Raw genomic sequence first — 27,970 nt, forward strand, 5'->3', positions numbered from 1 at the left:
ATTATTTTCTTATTTATAAGCAGCAGGGATGCTGTATTTGAAGGGTACTTTCCATCTAAACAGCGGGAAAACCCATGGAAGAGACACCAATTCTCCCTGAATATGCCTGCACCCCTCCCGGACTTCCTGCAGTTATTCAGGACCACATGAGTAATTCTGGAGGAGGTTGTACATGAATGTAAGCGTGTCACTTCCTGCCAGAGCATTTAAGAGTTGGTGCATAATCCTCCAGGTCTTTCCCTTCCCCTGCCACTATGAGTCAATGACGAAGGAGGCCACAGGGATGGAGACCTACAAGAACGTGGAACCTCCATCATCCAGGGCCCCTGAGTGAGCGAGAAGGGCAGTTCCCCACCAATACGCAGAGGGTACAGACTATCAACAAGAAATCGACTTTTATGGCTGAATTAAGCCAGTGAGATTGCAGAGTTAATCTGTTACCTCAGCATAACCTCACCTATCCTAACTATACAATGGCTTTCATCAACTGTGTTTCCAATGACTCCCCACGCAGTATTCTCAAGGATCTTCTGCATCAATGTGGTTAGTAATCCAGCTGGTTTCCTCCAAGTGCTTGCCTGCTTGCTTCCAGGTGGACCAGAGTATCCAAGACATGCCAGGCTTCCTGCTACATGGTCCACTGGTAAGGCTGTGCATGGGCCTCACATGTGTCCTGTCCCTTTACAATACAGGTGGGTCTGGTCGAAGTTCAAGTGTCTGTTCTGTATACTATGTTTGGGTATTCATTGTGCTTTAGAGAATTGTAGCAGCCAGCGTTTCAGCCCAGAATCCAAACGAGTTTGATAAAAATGGCAATAATAAATTCCCCATTTATTCTGCTGCAGTTGAGTCCCATTTATGCAACAGAATTATCTTCATCTCCACTGTTACCATCCTTATCCAAAGCATCATCTTCTCTTTGGTGGGCCACCAGGAGAGCTTCCCAAAGCAGCTCCTTGCTTCCCCTCTTGTCTCTCAATGATCCATTCTCCACTCACCAGCCTGAGCCACCTTTTCATACATTCATTAAGCCACCTTCCGAGTCCTCCCTCATTTCTCCCTCCTCCTCCCCAAAAGTATTCAATGACTTTCTACTTCTCTTTGGACAGTATCCTAAGTCCTTTACGTGCTCTACATGACCCAGCCACCTCCCCATCGTCTACGGTCCCTCATATCCTTCATTCCTTATGCTCCATCACATTGGCCTTCTTTCAGTTCATAAAATAATACTCATGCCCATCTCAGACCCCGGGCTCAGGCTGTTACCTGTACACAGAATACCCCCTCAGCCAGGTACGTCCTGCTCACACACTACTCGTCTTTCAGATCTCAGCTGAAAGTCACCTCCCAGGGACGGCTTTCAGATCCCTGAGATTAGATCAGGCTCCCTGTTCCATACTCTCAAAACGTTTTCAAAGTATCTAACATTGTTTGTAATAATATCCATGGGTCTTAATTTCCTTCATGTTGGCCTTCCCAACTAGACTATAAGCTCCATAAGGATGGAATCTGTATCTATCTGCTCATATTATACCAGCATCTAACACACACAATGCCTATTAAAGTCCAGAGGCTTAGTAACATGATCAACTATTAGTATTATTATAGTTAGTCAATAAACATTTAGTGACGAAATGATTGAATGAATGAGCAAACTCCATGTGGGATTTCAAGTAAGTCCACATCATAATTTTCTCATCTTTAAAAGGATTATTTTGGGTTAAATTTTCTCTGATGTTATGTCTGGGTTACAATTTCTCTGATGAAATCTTTTCTTCCTTTAGAGTCTGCCTTTAAAGGGGAAGCCAAGAAGGAAAATGTCATGACCTTCCTACTTACAACATGTAAATGGGCAGGTGGTCCTTCTTAGTTTACTCTGTCTTGGGTAACTTCCTTGGCTTCTCTGAGCCTCACTTTCTCTGTCTGTAAGATGGAGACTACCTGTATCTCCAGCTCTAACAGTCATAGTAACAGTTCCCATGAGCTGCTCATTGCTTTATGGTTCATGATACACCCGGATTCTCATGACCTTATTAAATCCACAAAAACTGTGACCTTCTATTAGCAATAGACGATTTCATAAAGGGAGATATTGTTATTTGACATCATCACTTTTGTAATAATCCCACCTTTCTTTGACTTTTTTTTCTGATGGTATGAATTTGGTTGTAAAGCAAATGCAGGACAAGGTAAAAGACAGAGAGGAGTCAGGCGCTGGGTTTCTGTTCCTAATGTTTTGGCAAACAAGCAGGATAATTTTTTTAATACTTTTGAATTTGGGGATGGGGAGTGGTAGCAGGAATCGCTCTTTATGCTAAATTTTTAATTTACTTTTAATTAGTTAGTACATTCATATAGTTCAAAATGCAGAAGGTACAAAGGTGAAAAAGTTAAATGCTCCACCAGTCAGCCACTTCCTTCTCCAGAAGACACCAGTTGTACCAATTTCTTCTCTATAAGCAGGGTAATTTTCAGCAAATATTTCCCGTTTGGGTCTTTAATTTTCTCTTTAAGTGGGAACAATTCCTGTTTCACAGGTAATCATAAACCATGAAAAGCAATAAAATACTAAGCATGACTAAGTATGAAGAGTGCTAATACCATTTACCTTAAAGATACTACTATGGTGGTCATTTTATCCAAAAAGAGAACAATAGCTTTATGTTATCTGCCCAGCAATTTATCTGAAAAATGTCTATAGCATCCTATTCAGAAATCCCTGCTTCTGGGGTATTTAGATCACACTTCAAATATTGTTACCAAAATCCACCCATGGGTTTGTAATTATGAAAAGAAGTGGTGGAAATAATTTTTCCTTAATGAAATGAGCAGTGTTAAGAAAGGCTCTTGGTTAGGAAGACTGCAGCCCAGGGCTCATCATTCAGATTTGACAGGTGTTAAGAATCCCACAAACCCAGCAGCTTATAGCATCCCTGGAGCTTGGCAATCCAGAGCCCAGATGATTCCGGTCCCTCACCCTGACAGAGGGCTCTGCTTCGTGGTCAGGTAACAGGTGAGGTCGGCTGGTATCTCCTACAGATCTCCCTGCAGCTGCTTCAGAGTAGATTGTGGGTGTCAAGGGCCCCTCAGTGTGCCTGAGAGGGGAAAGCCAGACGGACTCTCCCAAGCCAGGGGGGGGTTTGTTTGACAGCTTCAGGCCTGCTTGGTAATAAACATCTGTCTCAGACTTCCTTTAATTGTATCGAGAACATAACCGCCACCTCCAGTAGCCATGTTGTGCTGTAAAGAAGGACATCCACAGACTCCCCCTACCTCTAACCCCAAAGCTCTGATATTTAATCAAAAAACCCGATCATCTGTGAAAGGCCAGATTGGCTGACAATGGTTGACTGAACCTAAGTTCCAACAGGGTACATAGAAAGCAGAGGGAACAACCTAAACATTCATCCACGGGCGAATGGATAAAGAAAATGGAGTATATGCACACAGTGGAATATTATGCAGCCTTAAAAAAGAAGGGAATCCTGCCATTCACCACAACGTGGATAAACCTTCTGCTAAGTGAGATAAACAGTCACAGAAGGACAAATACCACATGATGCTGCTTCTATGGGGAATCTAAAATCATCAAACTCATAGAAGCAGAGAGAAGAAAGGTGTTTGCCAGGGTCTGGGAGGAGGTGGACACAGGGAGACTGGCCAGATGTGGGATTTAGATACATCACGTAACATTCTGGGTCTCAGTTTCTCATCCTTCAAAGGTAGTGTTGGATAAGATGAGTTTTCAGGATATTATAAATTGCTGAGGCTCTGCTTCCACGGTACTATTTTATTCATGAAAACTTTTATTTCAGTGTCTGGAAATAAAGAAGTTAAGAAGGAAAAAGATGGGGCTTTCCTTGGTGCAATGGTAACTAGACCGGTCCTAAATGCTAACTTACTCTGTGACACTGTAACACATTTTTCAGCCTCTCTGTGCCTTGGTTTTTCCATCTATAAAATGGACATAAATCACCTTCTCCATTGGAATGTGACATGAAAAAATAATCATTGCAACAATAATAGTAACGGATGCAGTATGAGTAAATGGCGTCTAATCCAAAAGAGCTGACTGACTTTTCAGGTTTTAGCTTTCCGTCACTTCCGCAGTGAGGTCTCCTCCATCCCCCAGACCAGGTTGGGTTCTCTGATAGAGGTGCTCCCAGCATCCTGCTGGTCCCTGTTTGACACTCTTCTCGTGGGATTACACGTGAATCTCCCTCCTCCCTCTGAGCCACAGACAGTAGGCTCTGCAGCCGTGGAGACTCAGTCCCTTCCTGTTGACCTCTTTATACCAAACACCTACCGTACTGCCTAGCCCTAGGTGAGTATTTATCGAATGAATAAAGAATGAATGAACGTCTTTGGTATCTCAGGATTTCCTTTGACACTGTCTTCTTTGGCAGCATGAAATTTGCTGAGTGGGCAAATGGCCTGATACTTTGGAAGTAGGTTCTGGCCCTTCATTACCAGCACTCAGTTGTGCAAATTTAGGCAAGTTTCTTCTCCTCTCTGAGCCTTGGTTTCCCAACCCGGTAAAGAGATGGGGTGGATTAGGCTCCCTGCATGGGAATCACCTTGTCCGTTTATTAAAATCTGCATTTCTAGACCACGTCCAGTTCAAGGAGACTAGAATCTCAGGGGGAGGGACCACAGTGCCCCCGGTGATGCGGACCTTCCCTAAACCGGAGGGCAGCTGCGGTACAGACCTCAAGGCCCCTCCAGCAACGTGGGGCTGGGGTCGAAGGCTCTACTTCCCTCCTGAAGCCTTTTCTCTTCCCAGTGTCTGGCCTCAGAGGAGACGAGAGTAGAGAAAAGGGGGTTGCTTTTCTGGATACCACAGGTGAGTACTGCCTACCCCACCCCCAGTGCTCCATGGGTGGCCTGGGCCGCTGAGATTACTTCTCCCGCCTCTTTGGACCTCCATTCTCACCCCCGCAGCAGAGCAACGGCATCCCTCCAATCCTCAGATTGCTTTAGCCACAATTATCTGAACATTAGGTAAGAGATGAAGAAGACAGTGTTTGCCAAAACATGACGAGCAGCGTCAAGCTCTCATGTCCCCTTTGTCAACTGCTGTTTCCAAGTCTTCAGGGAACAGCTGGGAGAAGCAGCGTCTCTCCACTTGGCTGCACACTACCAGTATCTCGGCAATTGGATGGATGGATGGATGGATGGATGTAGGTAGTAATGTCTGTGACACATCCCAGACCTATTGAATCTGAATCTCTGAGGATGGAGCCCAAGCATCAGAATTGTGGAACTGGAAAAAAATCTTTCCAGTGATGCCAAGGGCCAGCCAGGATCCGAGCTCCTCTGTTTTTTTGGTTTTTTGTTTTTTTGGTACGCGGGCCTCTCACTGTTGTGGCCTCTCCCGTTGCGGAGCACAGGCTCCGGACGCGCAGGCTCAGCGGTCATGGCTCACAGGCCCAGCCGCTCCGCGGCACGTGGGATCTTCCCGGACCGGGGCACGAACCCGTGTCCCCTGCATCGGCAGGCGGACTCTCAACCACTGCGCCACCAGAGAAGCCCCGAGCTCCTCTGTTAGACAATGTCATTATTTATATTATACAGCACGTTGAGAACTCCTGCAATTTCCTAGGGCTTATATTGTATATAAGCATCTCCCACCAATCTCTACTCTCTCCAAATGCAGAGAGAAAATATTCCCTAAAATAAGCATTCCTTGTGTTTCACCCAAACTTCTACCTACTCTTGCTTGTCACAGTACATGCCATTAGCTGTCACCTCCTGAGGACAGGAACTGCCTTTTATCTTCCAAATCCTTGTGCCCAGCACAGGGTGTGAGTTCATGTCCAAAGAGGAGGCACATCTGCCTGAATGTCGGAAATGAGGAACTTTTCCTTTTGCCAAGAAAGGCCTGCTGATGACGTTATCTTTGAATCTCTTTCAGAACTGCCTGCAATGTCGGTTGATCTGTCTGCGCTTAACCTGACAGAGCTGGTGAACGGGATGCTGATCAGAGCTTTAAAAGGTAAACAGTTGTTTTAAAAGAACAATCCAGGCCCATTTTTATCTTGTTCCTGCTTCGCCTCTGGACTCTCCACGACCTGGGCAAGACCCGTCACATCTCTGTGTGTCTCGGGTCCTCTGTGTTCAGAGCAGAGAATGTGTGTCCTGCCTAACTCATGATGAGACTGAAAACATCCAGATGAAGCAGGTTTGCCAGCATTTTGAGAGCAAGCTGCACTCCAAACGCAGCATCTGTGTAGGCATCTCTACTCATAACTATATTATGAGACAACTGCAAAAGTTTAAGGACAGTTTAGGAAATATAGCCAAGGGACATGTATTTTTGCCTTTTTTGTTTGTTTTTGCTTTGATTTGATTTTTGTTGTTTATTGTTATATTTTTATTTGTTCATCGTATTATTAATTTCCATGATCAGTTTGCTAATTTCTATTGCTGTTATTATTGTTAGTGGGCATTTACTGTTTCTTCATCTCAATGTTTTTGACAGACAGCAAGCACTTTTTCTCCTTGCTAAGTGTTACTTCCCACAGCTCCTTTGCCTTCCACAAGTTTTCTGTGGCCATTTACAACAGTAAGTGCTGGCTCTCCTTTTTTAAAAAAAATTATTTTATTGAAGTATAGTTGATTTACAATGTTGTGTTAATTTCTGCTGTACAGCAAAGGACTGAGTCATAGATACATATATATATATGTTCTTTTTCATATTCTTTTCCATTATGGTTTATCACAGGATATTGAATAGAGTTCCCTGTGCTATACAGTACGGCCTTGTTGTTTATCCATTCTAAATATAGTAGTTTGCGTCTGCTAATCCCAAATTCCCTATCCATCCATCTCCTATGCCCCCTCCTCCATCTTTTCTTGGTGGCGAGAATGGCAAGCGATGGGTAGGCAGGCCAGGCCATGTGTCAGGGTTGCTATGTGCTTCGTTTCTCTTCACAGTTTCTAACCTGAAGACTGTGGACCCAGCCAAATTCCCCTCACGGTACTGCTACTGCTTAAACAACCGGACCAACGATTTATCAGGTGGGTAGAACTCACTTTGAGGCTTGCAGGCTGCCCTGATTTTGCTTGTGCCCTTTTAAATAAGGTTGAATTATTTGTTTTCTCCTTAGACTAAGATCAGAAAATGAAATGATATCTATTATGCTTAAATATGTGCACATCCATTGTCCTGGAAAGTTCCTTTCTTGGTTTTCTACCCTAGAGCAATAGTTACGTCTGCGCAAAGGGGCAAGAACAAAAGGTAGCATTGTTTGAGAGCAAAAGTTGAGAACAACCTAAACATCCATCATTAGGAAAACGGCTGAACAGTCTACGGTACAGTCAAATCTTGGAAGACAGCCATAGAGAATGCATAAATGCATGCGTGTACACATGCAAAGGCAGAGTGAGGACCAGAAAGGCCAGCGAGTGAGCCAGAGAGCCGTGAGAAATGAGTTCAGAATTGTGGGGGCAAGGCAGGAAAGGTGTTGCAGATCATGTAGAAGTTTATAGTCTGCCACAAGGTTTTCCACTTTTACTATGAAGAAGGAAGCCATTGTGATTGTCCACACAGAGGAGTGACGTGATCTAACTTACATTTTAAAAGGAGCCTTTTGGCTGCTTGTTAAAGAACAGTCTGTAAGGGAAGCAAAGACTCAAGGTGAAAAAGTCTTCTGCTTTTTTTTCCCCTCGCTTAACATAATATTAAAAATATTTTCCATGATATTACAAACTCTTTGCAAACGTGTAATGGTTACATAACCTATGTATGTGAGCATTTTCTTAGCTAGTATGCTGTTGAACTTTTGGGTGGATTCTAGGTTTCTCTTAATATAAAAAAAATCCTGTATTAGACATCTTCGTGTCTAAAACATTTCCCTGTTTTAGATTACTTTCTGAGGATAGATTCCCCAAGGAGGAATTTATGGACCAAATGTTGTACAAAGAGGATAATGATTATTGTTTAATAAGTACTGGATGCCACACTCTGCAATAAGTACCTAATATCCATCTTCTTATTTAACTCACCCTCTGAATCTCATCAACAAACTACATTTGGGAGGGAAAATGTTCTTCATAATCACATCTTTCTCACCATCTATTAGCCTCGGCTAGAGGCCAAGTTTTGTCTGGTGTTGAGTCCCTGCCCTGATTGTGTGAAAGATAAAAATAAAATTTAAAAATTGGAGTCACATCTGCTGGGGAATTTTGTAATTCTGTTTGGTGAGCTGAAGTGTATTTTCATACACATGCAATGCTTATTTGCAAAGAACTGATCCATGGATCGTTACCACTGATAAAATAGCATCTTGCTCCCCTGGTAAACCACAGAGATTTTCACAAGGTTTAACATGTCACAACGTGCCTAACGCTGATTCCCCTCCAACTGCTACCCTGAGAGGCTGTACACTTTGGCCAACATCTTGCCATGGTTCAAAACCTTTGGGGAAGATGTGTTTGTGGATAATCTTCAGACATGGATTGTTTTCTGAATATTCTCAACTCTGACATATAGCCTTCCTCTGAGTGTGTTTTTCCTTAATGAAAATAGCTTAAATTTTCTTGATTTAAAAAATAATATATTGTGATGATAAAGTATATTGTGATGTTAATATATTGTGATGTTAAATTTTCTTGATTTAAAAAATAATATATTGTGAGCTTAAATTTTTCTTTTTTTTTTTTTTTTTGCGGTACGCGGGCCTCTCACTGTTGTGGCCTCTCCTGTTGCGGAGCACAGGCTCTGGACGCTCAGGCTTAGCGGCCATGGCTCACGGGCCCAGCCGCTCCACGGCATGTGAGATCTTCCCAGACCAGGGCACGAACCCGTGTCCCCTGCATCGGCAGGCGGACTCTCAACCACTGCACCACCGGGGAAGCCCGAGCTTAAATTTTCTTGATTTAAAAATAATATATTGTGATGTGAAAAATAATATATTGTGTTGTATGGAAGGTATGATTATACCTTCCATACAACATGGAAGGTATAATCAAAATATCAGAGACACCTGATATCCCAACATCCATAGGCAATCACATTACCCAAGGTGATCTAAGCCACCTCTCTCTAATTCATCTGTCTAAGCCACCTGTCAACTACATATCTAACCTACCTCTCTAACCTACCTACCTACTCCACCTACCTACCCCATTCATCTGGCCATCTATCTACCCATCCTACTGTACCTTCTCTATATTATTTAGAAAACAAGCTAGGCTATTATAACAAATGACCCCAAAACAGGGTGACTTACAGAAGGTAGAAGTTTCATGTGTGACAGTCTAGGTAAGCATACCAGGACTGCTCTGATGGTTTGATGGTTTAGGAGCCCAGGCTCCCTCTAGCTTGTTGCTCTGCCTTCCATAAGGTCTGGCCCTCGTTCTCATAGTCCAGGGTGGTTTGTCACCGCATTCACATTCCAGCTACAAGGAAGGGGAGAAAGGAGCTGGAAGGCACACCCATTCACTATATAAACTCAGTCTGGAAACCTTTCACATTGCTTCTTTTCACATTCTATTGTCTAGAACGGAGTCACACGGCCACACCCACCTGCAAAGCAGGCTTGAAAATGTAATTTTCAATTACGTTAAACTACCATGTGCCCAACTGAAATTTCATGTTTTCTTACTAAAGGAAAATGAGAGGATGGATATTGGGAGACAGCTGTCAGTATCTACCATGTTTTCTATGAAATTTTATATTCCATTTTCAACTAATCAGCATGTCTTAAAAAACATTCCATTCAATGATATAAATATGCTTCATCCTTCATATGAATTCACAGTATTCATTGAAAGAATGTACCGTAATATAATTTATCTCCTCCTGATGGAAACTTTTTTTTTACAATTATCAGCAATGCTGTGATGAGAACCTGTGTACAATCACTTGCAGTGTTTGCCCGATTATCACTGTAGGATACAGTCCTCAAAACAGAACTGTTGTCTCACAGGAAGAGGATCTTGTGATGCTTCAAACTGCTAAAATTTCCTCTAGAAATCTTGCAGAAGTTTACACTTCTACCAGTAATGTTTGAAAGTGTGTGTTTTTCCACACCCTCGCCAACACTGAGTACCAAGAGACATTCTTAAATCATTACCAATTAAGACAGACAAAAAGGGTTTTTTCCCTATTTTCTATTTATATATGAAAGTAGTCAGAAATCATTCATCTGTGTGTTGCTAGTAAATTAGATAGTTCATATTTTCATCAAAACAAAGAATATCTTTGAGGCAGTGATAACTGATATTCTTCCAAGCCTAGGACCCGATTGTGAAAGCACTTCTAAAAGGAGAGTTGACAAATGTATTGAGTAGGAGATTTGTATGAGCAGTGGTGGAAATTTTGGGAAGAACAGGAGCTTTAGCACAAGGCAGACCTCAGATCAAATTCAAGCCCTGCCACATGCTCTGGGACCTTGGGAAAGTTCCATCATTTCTCTGAAACTTGGGCAGAATCTGGACTCCATGCTTGGTGTCTGGGCTGCAAAGCCATGCTCATAGCTTCTATGTAATATAAATAGTGGATTGCAGTTTCTTGGTCTATCTATGAGTCTCTCTCTCTCTCACTAATCTCAGCTTCGGGTAGGCAGAGATGGTGTCTTAATCCTCCAGTGCCTAAAAGACGTCTGGCATACGCCAACACTCCATGAATGTTTATTAGATGAATGAATTAATAAACAAAGGAGACTTTTGAGAATTAGAAAGAAAATAGATGGCGTAAGTAATGAAATACTACCCCTCTTCAGTTTCTACAATGTGACTATAAACAGATTGGTCTAAAGAGACATAAAGAAGGATGCCTACATTCTGCATGGCCACGTGTCCACACCTGTACAGGTGGCCCACCACATCTTCCTCTAGGAGACTAACCACGCACCCGTGCACGTGTGGTAAGGTGGCATGTCACCATGGCTCCGGCTCACATAGGGTAGCCCCCACCTCCTGTTGGCCTTGCATGCTATACATTCCACTGGTTGTCACATCATGTTTTCATGCCTCTCTGGGTTCTATATTTTCAGTGGTCTGGGTTCTATATTTTCAAGTCAGCTTGCCCCTGACCCCAGCTCATAACCCCGTTACTGAGTAAAAGAAGCATTTAGACGAGGCACGACGGGAAACTATCCACGGGACCTCAGAAGCTTCTTTAGAAATTCACAGTTTGGGGCTCCTAGAATAAGTACTCCTTGTTTCCGAAGCCAAGAACTTGCTGGGTCCTGGAAAACCATAACTGAACAGCAGAAGAGGCAGCAGCTGTGTGGGTAGGAAGTGCATTAGGAACTTTCGTTGGTCAATGGCACCCACCATGTCAAGACCTGTTCAGAACGTGCTCAGAGAGAAAGTCCTCGAAGATTTTATAGCTTGAAATTTTGTAAAATTATCTCAATCTCCTCCCATCAGACTTCTGAATGTGGAGGGCAGGAGAAGAGCTCCCTTGTTCTATTTTGTGTAAAGTCCTTGTCTCCTTTGATAGTTCATAGTTTATAATCCACCACTAAATTTGGTATCATTTTGAAAATCTGAAGTTATGTAAATTTACATCCCATGTCTGCAGGGCTGCTTCTTATCCAATGAATTTGGTATTCTAAATCAATTAGATGAAATAATGGAGGGGGAACAAATCAGAAAAACCATTATTCAACACTATGGTTTTGCAAAGCTCTTTGCTGTTGGCAGAGAAGGATCTGGGGTGGGGGGAGGGAAATGGAGGAGAAAGGAGATTATGATGGTGGATCCAAAAATTTACTGCCTGCCTGAAATCAAGCCTTGAAAAATAACTAGTAGTATTTCTTTTTATGATTGTTAATAATCCCCAATACACCGAACTAAATCAAACTTGTAAAATCTACTCCGAAAAATCCAAATACAATATACATTTCCCTTCAAGTCTCTGAAATTTAAACCAAGTCTCAGAAATTTAAACCTCCTCAATCTGTCTTACAGATTTCACAGCCCTACTGGTGGACATCATTGGAAATTCTACCAGCTACCTCACAGAGATTTTAAAGTCACCCTCCATCCTCTCAGGTGTGCTCATCTTGAAAATGCTTGGCAAATGTGAGATTTGGCATTCATCATGGAATAAAACCTAGTCAACTTCCCACCCCGATCCCTACCATAGGCCGGGCTGCCAGGAACTTTAATGTAAGTTTAATTTAGACAATCAGCGTGGTACAGTTTCAACCACCAGTACAGTATTTGAAGCTTCCATCTTCCTATCAAAGCTATTCCTGGGGTACAAAAAGTTGGAGGAAGAATCCGAGGCTCAACACTGGGGGTAGTTAGGCAGACTCAAAAAACAGCTTCTACTGGACAGCTATACTCCCATTTTAAAGACGAGAAAACTGAGATTCAGAGAGGTTGAATATTTTGCTCAAGGTTGGCTCAGAATTCAGACTTAGATCTCTATGGAGCCTAAACTCATGTCTGACATACAATTGAGAAAGATACGCTTCAGTTATAAGGCGGCTTCATATAACCCGCAGGCAATTCACACTCCCCGGGGGGCCTACTTTGAAGAGCACAGATGCAGTCAATAGCCCAACTCTTGGTCTCATCAGAAAGGTGGCGTCCTACACTGTGGAGCAACTACTGTTTCAGGAGCAGTGCGGGAGGAAGCAAGAGAAATAACAGATCTATTCAGGTGCCCGGGACCCTTCTAAGGGCTTCCTTCATTGGATCCTCACCACAGCCATATGGGGCAGCTACTATATTTATCTCCACTTTACAGGTGAGGAAACTGTGGCACTGAGAGGTTAAGGAACTAGCCCAAGATCGTTCTGCAGAGATAGCATTCTAACCCAGGTGATCTGGCTCTGAAGTCCATGCTCTTGGTCACTATTAATACATATAGTAATAGGGCCACATTAACAAGAACCATTATTACTATGATGCCTATTTACTGAGCTCTTCTATCTGCCAAGCACCATACTTAGAGTTTCACATACATTGTCTCATTGGATCATCATAGCCATCCTACCAGAGATGTCCAACCACACAACCACAGTCCTTTAGGCAGCATCTTCAGGGACAAGTATGCTTAGGAACTCAGAAGTTTTCGGATTTTTGATGGGGTAATAGGGTGTCTACACTACACCTGACAGAACACCTCCAGCAGCATCCAGGACAGCTTGCTGTAAATCAGACACATTCATGTTCATTTAGCAAAATGGTTCACCCTTTACACTAAGGAGAGATAAACTACAATAGCCTCGCATCTGTCAGTTCAGGTTTTGCCACTGAATGAGTCGGTACCAAACTCACACAAAAACCTTCCATCTTACGGAGATTTGGGGATTTGGGAAGTGCAAATAAGGTACTGTGGGATTTGAATTTTCCCCATTTTAAAGACAGGTGAACTGAGTCTTAGAGAAGTCAAGCAGTTTATTTATGCTCACTTAACTAATCAGTGCCAGAGCTAATGCTGTAATCCTGGACGCTGACCCCAGAGGCTCTGCCCTTAGCCATTACATTATACTGCACCTTCCCTCCATCAAAAAAATTAAAACCAGAAACTCGGGGATGACTGAAAATCAGGGCTCCTAAATAAGGAGTTAGCCTTATTTTCCTATAGCATCCAGAGCTAGAGATTTCCAGCTTAATTTTCATTTCAACCAGAGACTTAACAGCTTCAGGCCCATTGCTAAGTCCTGTTGTATCCTGGTCTGTCTTGCAGTGAGTCAAGTGAATCAATCTGACTGCATCTTCATCTGTGTGATGTCAGGAAAGTCAGGTGAACCACCAGCCATTCTTTGACAAGCTCTCTGAGCTGAGAATTAAACACAGCCCTCCAGCAGGTGAGCCCAAGATTTGACCCTGTTGGTGTGGTTCTTGCAGGAAGGAATCTTTCTGACTTCTGGGAGATGGCGGAAAAATCTCCTGTTATCAATTACACATTTACCAGCAGCGTGTCTGGTGTTCTGGGTGAGTGTAACCCTCCCAAACTCCCACTATAGAGTGTCCAGACCAGGGTCCCAGCTAGCAAGCTGAAGACTGAATGCTGCCCGCAGGTATTTTATTTAGCTGTACTGTGTGAAAATCAGAGGGTTTCATCATTACAATTTTTTGAATTTCTAGATTTTTTTTTTTTTTTTTTTGCAAAATATCGGGTAGCCCTGGACCCTCCCCCTCACCCATGGCAACTGGGGTTGAGTTGCCATCCTCCCCATTAGGAGAGACACCTTTCTCCTCTTTTCCATAGCCCTCACTTCTCCCTGTTGCCTTGCACTTTCTTCTCATATAAACCACCTGGTTTTTGTAGGTATTTGAATTTGTGACCCTGTTGTAGACATTGCCACTCCGTAATACTCAGACCGTACCCAACCATCCTCTACCCCTCCACACACATCTACCCATCTTCCTGCCTTTTCTCTGGCATCAGGTGGCATTTTTTGGAACCACCTTAAAGCCATCTTTTTCCCGTACACTTATGGGTCATTTCTAGCTGAGTAAAGCTTCTGGAATCTGGTTGGTCTTCCAAGATCATCATCTGTTGCTATGATTATCTTAGTTAAAGTCCTTGTCATCTCTCTTTACTATAATAGCCTCTGAACCAATCTCCTTTGACCCCAGTCTCTTATTTCTCTGAAATATCCATCCATTGTCATAAGAGTGATAAAATCATTAGGTTATGTCTCTTCATTGCTCAGAACTCCTAAGTCAGCAGTAGAGGGTCTGAAGTTCTTAGCATCGAGTATACATTTGTCTGTCATCAAGCCCACCCTACCTACTCTCTTTCACATAAACCTTCTGCTAAAACTCCACTGAAATCCCTGCCCTTCTTGCAGGCGGCATACATCTCCATGCCCCTGCAACTTTGCTCATGCTATTATACCAGAATGGAACTTCCCTACTTCTCCATAGTTCAGAATCCAATTTGTCTGTCAACGGCCAGCTCAGCTGCTGACTCCTCTTTCCAAAAAATCCCCCAGTCAAAATTAGTCTTCTGTCTTCTATGATTCTACAACACACTTAGAAGTCATTTGGACTGTTACTCCAGGTTGTGTCACAGATGACCTCATCTGTGTGTCTCCTCACTGAATCATACTTGAAGGCAGAGACTGTCTCCTTCATCTCCACAGTCTGCTTTCCCCTCAGTGCCTCACACTGTGCTTTGCACATAGTAGGTTCTTTATCCGTGTTTACTGGAGTGAAATGAAGTTTACAGTCAACCTCCAGTTCCACTCCAGAGGGCTGCCTTCTTGGTATTTATCGTAGGGCATCTCTTAGTTATGCCGAGGAAGGAACTTCAACTGTATGGAACAAGGCTGCTTGATAAGGAGAAGAAATGGGCATTTGGTGGGTTCCCCTCACCTACCCAATTCTGAGGACAGATCTGAGGGGTGAGTCGATCTCACTTCTTCAGAGAGTCCTTTCATGACTTTCTGACCCCCAGTCTCAATGATGTCTCCCCTTTTGTGCTCCTGTAAAGTTTTCCCAGCAACAACTGCTTGAGAAGAGAGAGCATATGAACAAGTTGACCCAAAGCTGATGTGCTTGATGGCCAGTCGCCTGGCTGAGTGACAGACGGATTGGCAGGCACTCAGTCCCACGTGCATTAATCTGAGAGCTTCTGGTGCACGTGGGGTGATACTGAGCTCAGAAGTAAGGCAGGAGAGAGGAAATGAGGCTGCAGGGCCACCTTCTGCAATTGCACTGGTTGTGCCTGACACAGTTACCTGCCAAAGGGGCAAGTAGGGGCCGAAATCCCACCTGTCTGCAGGCCAGGCTTTGTCCCCCCAGAGGAAGAGACCTTATGGGCTGGTGAGAGCCTGTCCTATCCTAACATGCAGCCTCCATCCCCTAAGCCTTCCCGAGGGAGGCTGCATGAACACTTGGACCTCTTCCTCTTTTCCTCCTGGAGAATCCAAGGGCACTGTGTAGATCTCCTTCTGAATGAAGCCTTCCTTCTGTCTCTGTGGGGGGCCATCTTTCAAGTGGGTTTCTTACTGGCAGCCCCTAGTTCCCCCAAATTTCACCTCTGGCCCCTAGTCAGACCCACAGCGCACATGAGCAAACCTCATCCCTCTTCCTGGGACCAGTGCCAGAGCTGTGGAGGGGTTGAGGGTTGTGAAGTGGGCAAGGACCCTGACAGGATCCAGGTTCTGTTCAGGAAACACCTCAAGTGCCTGATGCTTTCTGGCCTGACAGCTTTGCATTCTGTGCACGTCGCTTTTGCCCGTGGCATTTTCACCCCTCGATATTTTAGCTTAATCTGTCATTCAAGGGGAAACCCTCCTCTTGGTGACGTAACATACTGCTCCGAGCAAGGTCGGAATCTCTGCATTCTGTGTATTTGCTGTCCAATGACCTCTCAGTGGCTCGACAGTTCTCTGTGTGCAAAGTGCCAAGCATAGTAAAGCTGCCATTGACTGTCTCCTTGAATGTGCAGCTACCAGGGGGACGGCCCTGACTTCACAGCTCACACCCACAAGCCGGCAAACACTACCAAGGACAAGCCCCCCACGTGGATCCCAGAACGCTGGAGTGTCTGCTCTGAGAAGCTCTCCCAGGACAGAGACAACCCCTCCTTCACAGGGAGAGCAGACCACGAACACAAACAAGCATGCTGAGGGTCACAGCAGAGCCCCGGCCGCCCTGGACGGCGCCTCTCCCACCCTCTCAGACTGGGGTGAGATTTCTCACCCCGTCCTCTCCTGTCCCGTTTCTCCCCACACTTCCCTCTAGGCTCAGATAAATAAGTGAAATCCTTCCTTTATCCCTTCTCCACCAACCTCTTTGTTCAGCAGCCCTTTAAGAAGAGAGAGATGTGAACCAGTATGGGTATGATACCTATAAGCAAAGGCAACAAATGTCACTGGCATAATGTCTTTTTAACATTTAATTTTATAATTTTTTTAACATCCTGACTTCTATTTATTTTGCTTTTTTTAACACCTTTATTAGAGTATAATTGCTTTACAATGGTGTGTTAGTTTCTGCTCTATAACAAAGTGAATCAGTTATACTAGTTTAAGACTCACAGGAAGCTGCAAAAATAGTACAAAATCCCCTCATACCGTGCACCCAGCATCCCCCGATAGTAATATAAATGTGGAATATGGTAGCATCGGGTATTTTCATTTTAACAGAGCAGGTAGCAATATCTCTCCTGAAATTCACACTAAATGGTGAAATGCAGTCAACATTTTATGGCAGGCAGGGTTAGGTTAATTTGTAGCTGGCTGGATAATGTTGCCAAGAATATATTAATGACTTGATGCCAGTGTAAAAAGCTGCTGCTGCTGACCTGCTGAGAAGTTCTTCTTTTCCCATCATTTTTGTGGGGACTGATCAGTGGTGTTGTCACTGAAGATGTAAAAGGCATGCTTATCCTATTTGGAATAAGATACAACTGAGCTAACTCTTTCATTAAAGGACGATTATGTCTCAATGAGTTCCAACAATGGACCACAGTCATCAGAATACATTCATTCATTCATTCACTCATCAATACGTATATTTAATATCAGACCCCAGGCTAGCTGTCAAAAAACACAGCTCTAGCAATGTTCCCTTTCCTTCCTGAGCTCTCAGATCTGGCAGAGAGACATAGACAAGTAAACTGATAATTATTATCCAGCCTACAAAGAGCTATTGTCCTGGAGAGCCCAGAGAGGGGGCTCCCCTGAGGAGCTTGAGAACTGATAAAAGTCAAGCAGACAGGGAAACAAGAACGAGGAAAAGGAATCAGATTCACTAACTAGAAATTTTTTAGTAATGTATCCACATCAAGACAATTATACAAAATTAGAAAGCTTTCCAGTATAATATGAAAAAAGATGTGATTGCCAGTGGCAAGAAAAATCATAAAATATCTAGCTATCACTCTGAGAGGGAAAGTGCTAGTTTTGCATGAGAAAAACTACAAAACTTTCAAGAGAGTAATAAAAGCATATTTAAATAGATAAAGGGTTATACCATGTTCTGGATGAGAAATCGGAATAGTTTTAAAATGGCAACTGTTCCCAACTTAACTTATAGATTTAAAATCCTCCCAGGGGATAAGTTTTGTACAACCTGAAAAAAATGTATTTTAATTCTTAACATGGGAATGAACGAGTGAAAACACCTGGCGCTTGTTTAAAAGACCAGTGAGGGAAGACTTGTCTTAATGACCGTCCTGTGATATTGTCAGTCAGGTGTCATCATTATCCTCACTGCCATTTCAATGGTAACGCTGAGAAGAGTTTAGTAACTCGCCCCAGAGTTCACAGCATGGAGGAGGTGGGGGCAGAACGTACACCTCCAGGTCCCCTTACCTTAAACCCTTCTACTGTATCACATGACTAGAATCAGTATTTCTTAAATTTGACAGTGTCCACTGTCCTCTGGACACACACCCTAGCTGATTGTTCAGCGTCCTAGGAATCTGGAGAATTTTTTTAAATTAGTGGTTGGGAAAACAAAGTTTAGTGTGGTCCCCTTATTCCAATTCAGGGTAGGGTTGAAGTCCCTGGATTATCTCTATCATGCATGCGCACTGCATGTACCCTTAGATTATATGTCAATGTCTTGTCAATTTTACATCTGAATCAAAGCAGTCAAGCAGTAACTGCCCTGTTACTGTCACCTGTGCAGCTACCGGGAAGGTGGCTGGAATTCCATGGGTGACAGCCCGCAGGCAGGCATGGGCTTCCACACTACCTGTGCCCTGGGCTCAGGCCACCAGTGAGAAAACACCTGGAGGTCTTCCCTGGGAAACACGTTCCTCCCCGCCGACATCTCCTGCAGAGGCCGAGAAGGCCACGAACACACGGAACTTTTCCGAGACTCCTGCCAGGACAGCGGCCATGCCTGACAGCCCACCAGGGACCAGCCCAACCTCAGGTAAGAGAGGATGCTCGCTCCTATGCCACTAATTACATATACAAATATAGTGATAGGCACATTAAAATGTAATCATATAGTACGAGGAAGGCCTGAGCTCTGAAAAACTGTGCGATTCCAATGTTGTGTTTGTCTATGTATTTGTGTATGTGTGTGCGTGTGTGATATAGATACACAGAAAATAGAAACTAACCAAAATAAGACTGAAAAGAAATTCACAACATGTTAACCTTGACTATATCTGGGAAGTGTCAATAGATAAGATTTGATTTTTCTTCACTTCAGTGTCATGAATTTTCCATATTTTCTACTCCTAGGATCAGACAAAAATGGTTTACCTGTTTTTAAAATCACTTCCTCTGATCTCTGCAGCCAGAGGCCCTTCTTCTATGCTTCTGTTTTCAATGGATCGTAACATTCATCACTGCTGTGCTGTTAGGGGCCATGAACTTGACCTTTCTCCCCTCTGGACTATGCTCTCTTTAAAGGCCTGTGTCTTTTCTCTCCAGTTCCCATGAAACACAGCAGACATCCAGTAAAAGCTTGCTGAATTACCTGAATTTCTGATGAAGTAGAGAGGAAGAAGTAAATGAATTTCAAAGGGTGCAAATGTAAAGTCTTAACTTTAGGTGCAAAATCTCAATTGTACAAAAAGGTCTGGGAATGTAACTGATAGCTTAAATCAGAGAAACACCTGACATAATGGCATCGGGAAAAATACAGGCGAACATACTTGGGTTTGGCCAACAGGCAACATCAGCCAGCACAGCCCTGAGGCTTTGAGCTCTGGCCTTTATTTCAGACACAGTAGCTCTGACATCTTGACTCCACCACCGTTGTCCCCTTAGGCAGTTCTTTTGATTTCTCTGAGTCCTGGTTTTCTCATCTTCGAAATGGGGAAGGTGATGCTTACTTTTCAGAGTGGCTGTGCTGATTCAGTTAAGTGAAGTCTGTAAGGTGTTCAGCTCCACACGGAGCACCTTGGAATCACTCAATCAACGGCAACGCTTACTGCCCTGTCCTACTGCCCCCAGGGCGACAGCGTAGCAGCCAGCTTCAGGACACATGCTCAGGAGGGTAGTGGCAAAGCGGATGTCAACCATAGGAGAGCATGTGTCTGCTTTTGCCCTAGGCCCCTTGCAGCTCTAACCCTCTGTGATTCTGCAGTCATTTAGTTAAACCGTGAACAGTGACCACAGACGCGTCAGCTCTGTGTTTGGGTTAGCGTTAAGGCTGCTCATCTTCCAGAACTACACAGAAACACACCCAGGCAGCGAGCGTCAGCGGTGCCTTCTGTATTCAGGGGCTTACAGTCAGTGCCTGGAGGGGAATCCAAAGAGGATGCTGATGGCTCCCCTAGTGGAGCAGTGGTTAAGAATCCACCAGCCAATGCAGGGGACACGGGTTCAAGCCCTAGTCGGGGAAGATCCCACATGCCGCGGAGCAACAAAGCCCGTGCGCCACAACTACTGAAGCCTGTGTGCCTAGAGCCTGTGAGCCACAACTACTGAGCCCAATGAGCCACAACTACTGAAGTCCACGCGCCCAGAGCCCGTGCTCCGCAACAAGAGAAGCCACCGCAATGAGAAGCTCACGCAACGCAACAAAGAGCAGTCCCCGCTCGCCGCAACTAGAGAAAGTGCGCATGCAGCAACAAAGACCCAACGCAGCCAAAAATAAATAAATAAAATAAAAAACAAAAACAAAACAAAGAGGATGCTGACCGGCTCTGAGAAAACGACCAGGTTGCCCCCTGGCGTTGGGCCTCCTGCCCATAGTTATCTGTTTGTAAATGTGTCATGCTGCCCGTCTCTGCCGCTGAGGCAGTTGAACTCAACGCTGCCACACCCATCATCCTAGCAGAGGAGCCTAATAAGGAACAAGCAGGACTGCAACACTGTACTGGGTCCAGCCCAGGCTCTGAGACCTCACCCCACCCCTCCACATCTTCCTTCAGACTCCAGCCATAGCAAATGGCCTTCCACTCACTTCTCTGAGTCTTTGCTTATTACACACTTTCCTCTGCTTGGAAGGCCTGTTCCCCTCACCTACGGCTATGCTTTCTCCATCCCAGAGAAGACGTCACCTGGCCCATTCCCCATCCCCACGCTCATGTTGCACTCCCAGCCTCACCCCTTTCCTTTCCGCTTAACCACACGAGGGAAAGTGCCTGTTTCCTCTTCCTCTCCCTCATTTTCTGTAAGAAGGCTGCTTTGCTGGTTTTGCCAGAGGCATGGTTCTTGACAGCAGGATCGCTTCCCAAAGTGGTCCTTAAATCAGGACTTCATGAAGAGGATCAAAAGAATTGTTGAGATGAGCCCACATTCTATGATGATGATGCTGGGCAGTGTACAGGGGTGGGGACGGAGTAAGTGTGCACACCAGACTCAGGCGAATGAAGAGCATCTCGTGTCCTCTTTGCCTAGGAGCACCGTGCTGGGACGTGGCCCATGCAAGTCCACTCCTCTCCCATTTCATACTAGTGTTAGCGGGTTTCCAGTGGCACCAACACACTGTATGACAGTTACTGATGGGACTTGCCCATTTCCTCCTCAACACTGGGGGTGCCTCCACTGTAGAGTCTATTTCATACTCGTTTCTGCATCCTCGGCAACCCCCAGCTACCTGGCTTGATGAGCAGCAGTGGATGAACAGGGCAGGACTGGTGGCAGGGGGCCTCTTCTGCTCATGCATCCTTTGAAGAAACTCAAGCTCACCTCTCTCTCCTCTCATCCCAGGCCCATTCACCCCTGGCACACAGACTCCAAGTCCCACCAAGGCTCCGGCCCCCAGATATCCACAGGCAGGTAAGAATGTGGCCCTGGAAAGAGGAACCCGATACCCCAGGTGGAAAATATTGTTCAGGGGCAGGGGCGTGACGGGACGGGGGTGCCTGCAGGCAGACTAAGCTTGTTATTGTATTTTATTGGTTCCAGCAGGAGGAGAGCAGGAGAACTAAGTCTTGCTGTGCTATTAAATCACCCTAGGATCTTGCATAAATCACTCTCTTTCTTGACTACAATTTCCCTGTGGATTTATAGAACTCTTTAAGCTGCCATGATTCTCCGCTCGAGTGTATACCCCAGGTCCATTTCATTCTGACCTTTGCGAGGCCATTGTTGTCCTTGCAGGTGATCTCCCTGCTGCGTGGCCCTTTACCCCTGGAGAAGAGCCAGTCCTCGTCCCAGGACCCCACCGGGCTTCAAGTACGTACCAGTGCCCTGTCGCTCCTATAGCTTTTGTTTGTTTTGGACGAAGTTGTGTAGTATAATAAAAAGAGGTTTGTTTGATAAATTTAGATTCAGACTGCTGGGATTAAACCCTAGCTCTGCTATTTACTGGTGAGGTAACCTCCTGCATTCAAATTCCAGAATTCAGTTTCCTCCGCTGTAAAGCATGAATAATAACCATTATCGTGGGCACTAAAAATGTATTTTCTCTGCAGCGTTTTGTATTAGGTAAGATAATGTGTGTGGAAGTGGTTTGGAACTGGAGAGCGCCATATAACTTAATTCAATCAACTGTTTTTGAATGGACACCCACTGAGAATGTGCTGGACACCCTGTAAACGGAAGCTGCTCTTACAATGAGCATGACGTTAGCAGAAAGAGGGGAAGGAAGAAAGGATGACTCCAAAGGTCCGCCCCCAGCCACTGGGTACCATTCACTTCTATCCCCTGTGGAAGGACATTCCTGGACACGTCATTCTTACAGAATTCTAGGGGAATCCCTCTCCTGGGCTTGGATGTGGGTTTTCAGGACCCGACAGAGGCTCAGGACTTGGAGTTTCTGTGGTTTACGCTGCATTTTTCCCATTTTTGGATGTCAAACTCTTTTTTCCCGTGGAGCCAGTTTCCATGAGAGAGAAATTGACACAAAGTGAGTCCTTCAAAGCTGGTTGAGTCCTCAGGTCCCTCCCACTCCTAGATGCCTTTCAATATGATTCTCCTGAATGTTCTAGTCATATGTCAACGGGGCATTATTAAATTGCTGGCCGCTGCACCGTCTCCTTTTTCATATGACCTGAGATCTGCCTCGGCCCCATTCTCAGCCTGCAGTGAATGGTGAATGGACCTTTCAGACACAAGGACGTGATTATGCTACCACAGGAAATTATAGCCCTGTTTTCTCCAGGTTCTAAAGAAACACAAGAGTGGTGCAGATGGGGGCAGTCGTCAGACTGAGCTTTAGAAAACAAGTTGACTGTATTTACCTGTATCTTTATCCGTATCTTTATCCGTATCTGTATCTATACATCTATCTCCGTACGGCTCCATCCATCCATCCATCGTTCCAGCCATCTAATGAGAAATATAAAATCTCTCATTAGAACTTTTATTTTTAATAAAATTTCAGTGAGACCATCTCTGATTTCTTCCAGGAACCAGACCCCCTCCTTTCTCTACCTATCTCTGGGAAGTCTCACAGGCAGCTTTACCAGACATGGTGAAGCAAGGCCATGTTTACCTGTTGTTCTTGAGCTACCTGAGATCGGGGGCAAGACAGTATTCACTCAGCACAGTCCCTGACAAAGGGAAGATGCTAAAGTATTGTTGACGTGAATGGTCTGGGATTGCATCTTCTAGGGTGTCCTGAGCCGCTCCTCAAGGAGGCGGCCATGACCTCTGCTCCTCTCACGCTGGCCGTCCAGAAGCTCAACCCTTGCCTGATGGAGCTGTGCCGCTTTTTCCAGCAATGCCTCTGCATGAGCCAGAAGAGAGACCCCAGGATGGAGGCAGTGAGGTAACCTGAGCCACTCACTGCTTTTTACATCCAGTATTTACAGGCTTCTGATTCTGCTTGACTCCTCTGCAGGCCACTAAGTGATGAGGCATTAAGTAATCCACACACAGATGACAGGGGTGCCTCAAGGAATGCACACTCCAGTGAGTCCTCTATTGCACTGTCACCTCCTTGAGAACGAGCATGAAACCTCATTCATTTCTGGGTCCCCAGAGCCAAGGGTGGGCCATGACACAGTCAGTGCTGTCAAGTTGACTTGTATTGTGTCACATCTGCTGGAATAATTACAGAGGATTTTGAGTGGTCCCGGAACCCCAATGCCCTCAGCCTGGCACGATTTGGTAGAAGAGACTAATCAGAGGTTATGTCCACCTAAATTCCAGTTTTTTCATAAATCCCTAGCAGTCATTTGCTGACTTAATAATAAAGATGTAAATGGAAAATTAGAAGGCAGACCCCATCTTATATTAAGAAGGACTAGGTGTGGACGTTTTCCTGCCCAGGAAAGCTGACACACTGTCCTTTCTTCTGGGATTTATCCTTGGCTGTAAACCCAGAGCCAATCAAGGTAGATGAATATTTCTGCTCCAATAGTAGGAGGCCAATCTCTCAGATCTTTAAAGTTGTTTTCAAAGTCTCCTTATGAGATCTTTCAGCTTTTTCAATGCCCATTATCCACGGGCTCTAAGCCCCAAGTTCAGGTTGGCAGCCTTTTTCCATCACTCTTTTCTGGCCCTGGTCTTGGATCTCCAATCAGAGTGGATGCTTCTTCCACCCAGAGAGGGAGATATGCAAGATTTGCAGACCTGAAGGTGTTAGCCAGCAAGGTGGAGGCATTTCTCCACGGCACAGGCTGATCCTAAAGAAGAGGACATTTTGCAACAATACTTTCCTACTCGATCAGCCCACTATTCCTTCCTTCTTTCTCTATCTATCGAGCTCTTTGTATCAATAACAAGTGCCAAGTCTCCACTATGTATCAATTTAACACTGAGAGGAGCCAGCAGGATATAGAGACAAATCAGAAATAAACCCAGAAACTGAGGATTTCATAGTTGGGGGTAATAAATGGTCATAAACACACATTAAAATATGACATGGTAAGTGACAAAATCAAGTCACGCACACAGGCAAAACCTATTAATCTCATACCCTTGGAAGAAAATCAGATTTGAACCATCCATATTGCATATTTGCTGGAAGGATAATGAGGAAAGCAGAAACTTCCAGAAAGAAATTTGAGTTTAAATTTAGAGAAATGAAGCGTCTGTAAAACTGAGCTTATCCCTTCTTTTCCCTTTAAGTTAATAGTGAAGTGTTCTATAATCGTATAGTAAGCATTGAATATGGGATAAGAATAACAGAGTAGGAGGCTGGCATTACTCAGTGTGCTTGTTGAATAGGACGGCCCCTGTGGCCAAAAACAATCGTGGTTTAGTGGGGCAGTTTGGCCATGTGAAGAGACAAATTACAAAGAAGTGTGACAGATGCTATAGCAGATACAAGCTCTGCTATACAAGCTCGTATAGCAGAATACAAGCCATGGGACCCCAGAGGAAATAACTAATAGGGCTTATGGAGGAATGGGAGTTTGTTGGGCAAAAAATGGGAGAGGCCACTCCAGGCAAAAATGGTGGAGAATGAGAGGCAGACTGGAACATCTCAGGACCACGGAGAGTTCCAGGTAGCTACAGCAAAAACGGGAGGCCACTGTCCCAGCATATGTCCCTATTCAGGAAACCTTGTCCTTCCCAACATCTACTTGGGTCTTGCAAATGAGTTTTGACTTTTCCCAGAGTTCCAGCAGCAACATCTCTGTGCCTCGGTTTCCAGAGTTTTATAGTGTCCTGTAAATTGAGGGTGACAGAACCTGGGAAATCTTTACAGTCAGCTTTACATGAGCAATTGGTTGCTCCTCAGAATATGCGAGAATCACAGAATGATACAGATGGAAGAGAAGTTAGAGACTATTGAGCCCAGCCTCCTCATAGCTCAGGCGAAGGATTGAAAGGGAACTGGATTCCCAAGAGTCCTATGTGAAGCCAGTGACACAGCCTGTCCTGAAAATTCTTCTTCCTAATGACATGCGTGGCCTTTTCACTGAAGCCTTTTGAAGCAATCCCTGCGGCCACCAGCCAAGAGCAGGAGATTATTTTGCTAATATTTGCTCCACTGTTGACTATAACAGCCCTGCGCTTTTACTCCACCTCACACAAAAATAAATAAACGAACATCATCATTGATCCAGCACCTATGATAAGCCCAGCACCGTTGGGGAACTTTGCAAATGTTATCTCATGTCATCCTCAGGATACCCTATGAGTGTAGATTCCATTATTGCCTCTCATTTATATATGAAAAAAACAAGGCCCAGAGAATTAAGTAATCAGCCTGAAAGTCATACATTCTAGTAAGTAAAGATGGTAGAACTAAAAATAAGTCTTTCTGACTCTGAAGTCTAAGCTTTTTCCTACTCAGACTCATTCTCTACCTCTCCTCCCACAGCCTATAAAGATGGAGAGGGAGTTCCTTGCTATGAATAATTAGCCATTATGACTTTTTTTTTTTTTTTTTTAGTATGGGTCTCTTCTTATAGCCACAAAGGATAGTAATTGCGTTCAACTCTGATTTAAATCTTTAGGTATTGTCTTGAATACTACTCCTGGTTTCTGAAGAATGCAACATACATCTGTCAGAGGGTGAAAAGGGTGTTCCACTCACACAGTAAGTACACAGCCGGACTGTATTGTAAATCGTGTTCTATGAAAAGGTTCTAGAACTCTGAGTGATGTTCCTGCCTTAGCACGGGGTCAGTAGGAGGAAGTATAACTCATCTAGTGATCATGAATCCTAGACAAAAAGAGTCTAGGGTATTTCTGAATCCCCTTCACCTAACAGTTTGAAAAAAAAAAAATGCAGGAGTCAGCCCAGCCAAACACTGTTGCTTTCTCTGTGCTCTTGGGCAAGCTTCTTATCCTCTCTGAGTCCCCATGTAAGCTAAAAAGACAAAGACAAATGAAACAGGAGACACTCACCATGTAAGCACTCAAACTCCTGACCAAAGCAAAATGTATACCAATAATTCAAGAAGAAGACGGCAGCTTGAAGTGCTAGAAGTGGATGTGTATGGTACCTCCGTCCTCGTCCTCATGGCATCTGAGCCCCATTTATTCTCAGAGATGCCAGACATCTTCTTTTTTTCTTCTACTCCTGCCGACAAAAGTGGCTGACGTAGTCTGTCCGTTCCCAAAACCAATAGTTTGGCCATGGTATTGTGCCACCCTCCTGAACTGTCTGGTCAAGGGACTCTGGCTTTCTGAAAAGCATGGAACCAGGCTGAACTCTGTGAAAAATCCTTTCTAAGTATAACCCAAATATAAGGCAGGTGGTCATATGGCCATGCTTTACATAACAACAAACAATCAAACAAAACACAATTTAGCTTCCCAGCCCTTCCTTGTGGCTTTTGAAGAATCAAATGAGATCCATGATGACACTTCTCAGAAACTCTTCTTATTCTTTTTGCCCCTCCATTATCTCTCACTTCCCACAAGCTACCATCTCAAAACCTCTCTTCAGACTTCATTTTCCAACGTATCACTCAATAACTTTCCTAAAATCAAGCTTTCTGGCTCTTTCTCTGTTTCCATATATCGCCTCTGATTATTTTCTTTTCCTTTTGCCTTTCACTTTTTTATCTCTCAAATACAGTTTCCTTATTTCTTATACAAGTCCATCACCCCCCTTCCGCTGTCTTTTCCTTCCACCGTCACCTGTATTCTGCATCATAAAAACCAAGCATTTGGACCGGGGGTGCTGGAGGGGCTCAGTAGTCAAAAATAGAAATCTATTTACCTGGTGTGGGGAGAGGGAATAGGAAATCTTGCAAACTGCTTATTGACTAGCTCTTCTATTGTCCTCACCACATTAAAATCTCCACACAAACAGCATTTTACATTTACGGAACATCATAATGAGTTCAGATTAGCATTGTGCAAACTGGGGAGATGAGGTTGGTACAGCTGCGTGTTAGAAAAACATCACTGGGCAGAGACTGGCGAAATGAGGCTTTGCTCTCAACATGACTTTCCTGCTAACTAGCAAGGGGGTCTTGCACAAGTTCCTTCATTCTCTGACGTTGACTCTGAGTAACACCCTGTCCTGTGCACTGCCATATACTGGCCCCCTGGGAAGAGCCTGGGCCATCGCTGGCGCTGTCAGAATTTATGTCTCTGTAGCATTTCCTTCTCCATACCATGAGTTCCCTCTCTTTTTTTTTTCCAGCCTTGAAACAAAAATGCCTCGAGAATATCTGCAAGTCTGTTTGAGGTCTTGAAAAAGCAATGGGACCTAACAGTAAGTTGGGCAACATCTGTTCACCCTGGCCCCTGGCCCAAGTTGGCTGCATTTGCAGAATTCA

The 27,970-nt window shown here is 44.3% G+C and overlaps 2 protein-coding genes across 4 annotated transcripts in view; one reads left to right on the forward strand and one right to left on the reverse strand.

The window, feature by feature from the left end:
• The window catches only part of EFR3A (EFR3 homolog A), a 181,217-nt gene that overhangs the window by 16,938 nt on the left and 136,309 nt on the right, over nucleotides 1-27,970 (reverse strand). Inside the window, exons 25-27 of one of the 3 annotated variants that reach the window (XR_013824493.1) lie at nucleotides 26,586-26,866; nucleotides 23,021-23,108; nucleotides 19,146-19,370 (exon numbers count right to left, since the gene is read on the reverse strand). The gene's annotated coding sequence lies outside the window, so the exon portion shown is untranslated. The remainder of the gene's footprint in view (nucleotides 1-19,145; nucleotides 19,371-23,020; nucleotides 23,109-26,585; nucleotides 26,867-27,970) is intronic. The other 2 variants (XR_013824492.1, XR_013824491.1) reach the window with 2 other exon arrangements.
• Nucleotides 163-27,878, forward strand: HHLA1 (HHLA1 neighbor of OC90; the record flags this gene model as incomplete). Its single annotated transcript, XM_079901801.1, has 16 exons — nucleotides 163-692; nucleotides 1,785-1,844; nucleotides 4,784-4,843; nucleotides 5,915-5,995; nucleotides 6,482-6,565; nucleotides 6,937-7,020; nucleotides 11,923-12,006; nucleotides 13,655-13,711; nucleotides 13,816-13,902; nucleotides 15,970-16,079; nucleotides 18,477-18,807; nucleotides 21,546-21,614; nucleotides 21,939-22,013; nucleotides 23,394-23,550; nucleotides 26,192-26,274; nucleotides 27,835-27,878. The coding sequence occupies exons 1-16, from the start codon at nucleotides 539-541 to the stop codon at nucleotides 27,876-27,878; spliced, it is 1,620 nt and encodes a 539-aa protein (XP_079757927.1). The 5' UTR covers nucleotides 163-538.

This window comes from Stenella coeruleoalba, assembly GCF_951394435.1.
Source record: "Stenella coeruleoalba genome assembly, chromosome: 17".
NCBI classification, from domain to species: Eukaryota; Metazoa; Chordata; class Mammalia; order Artiodactyla; family Delphinidae; genus Stenella; species Stenella coeruleoalba.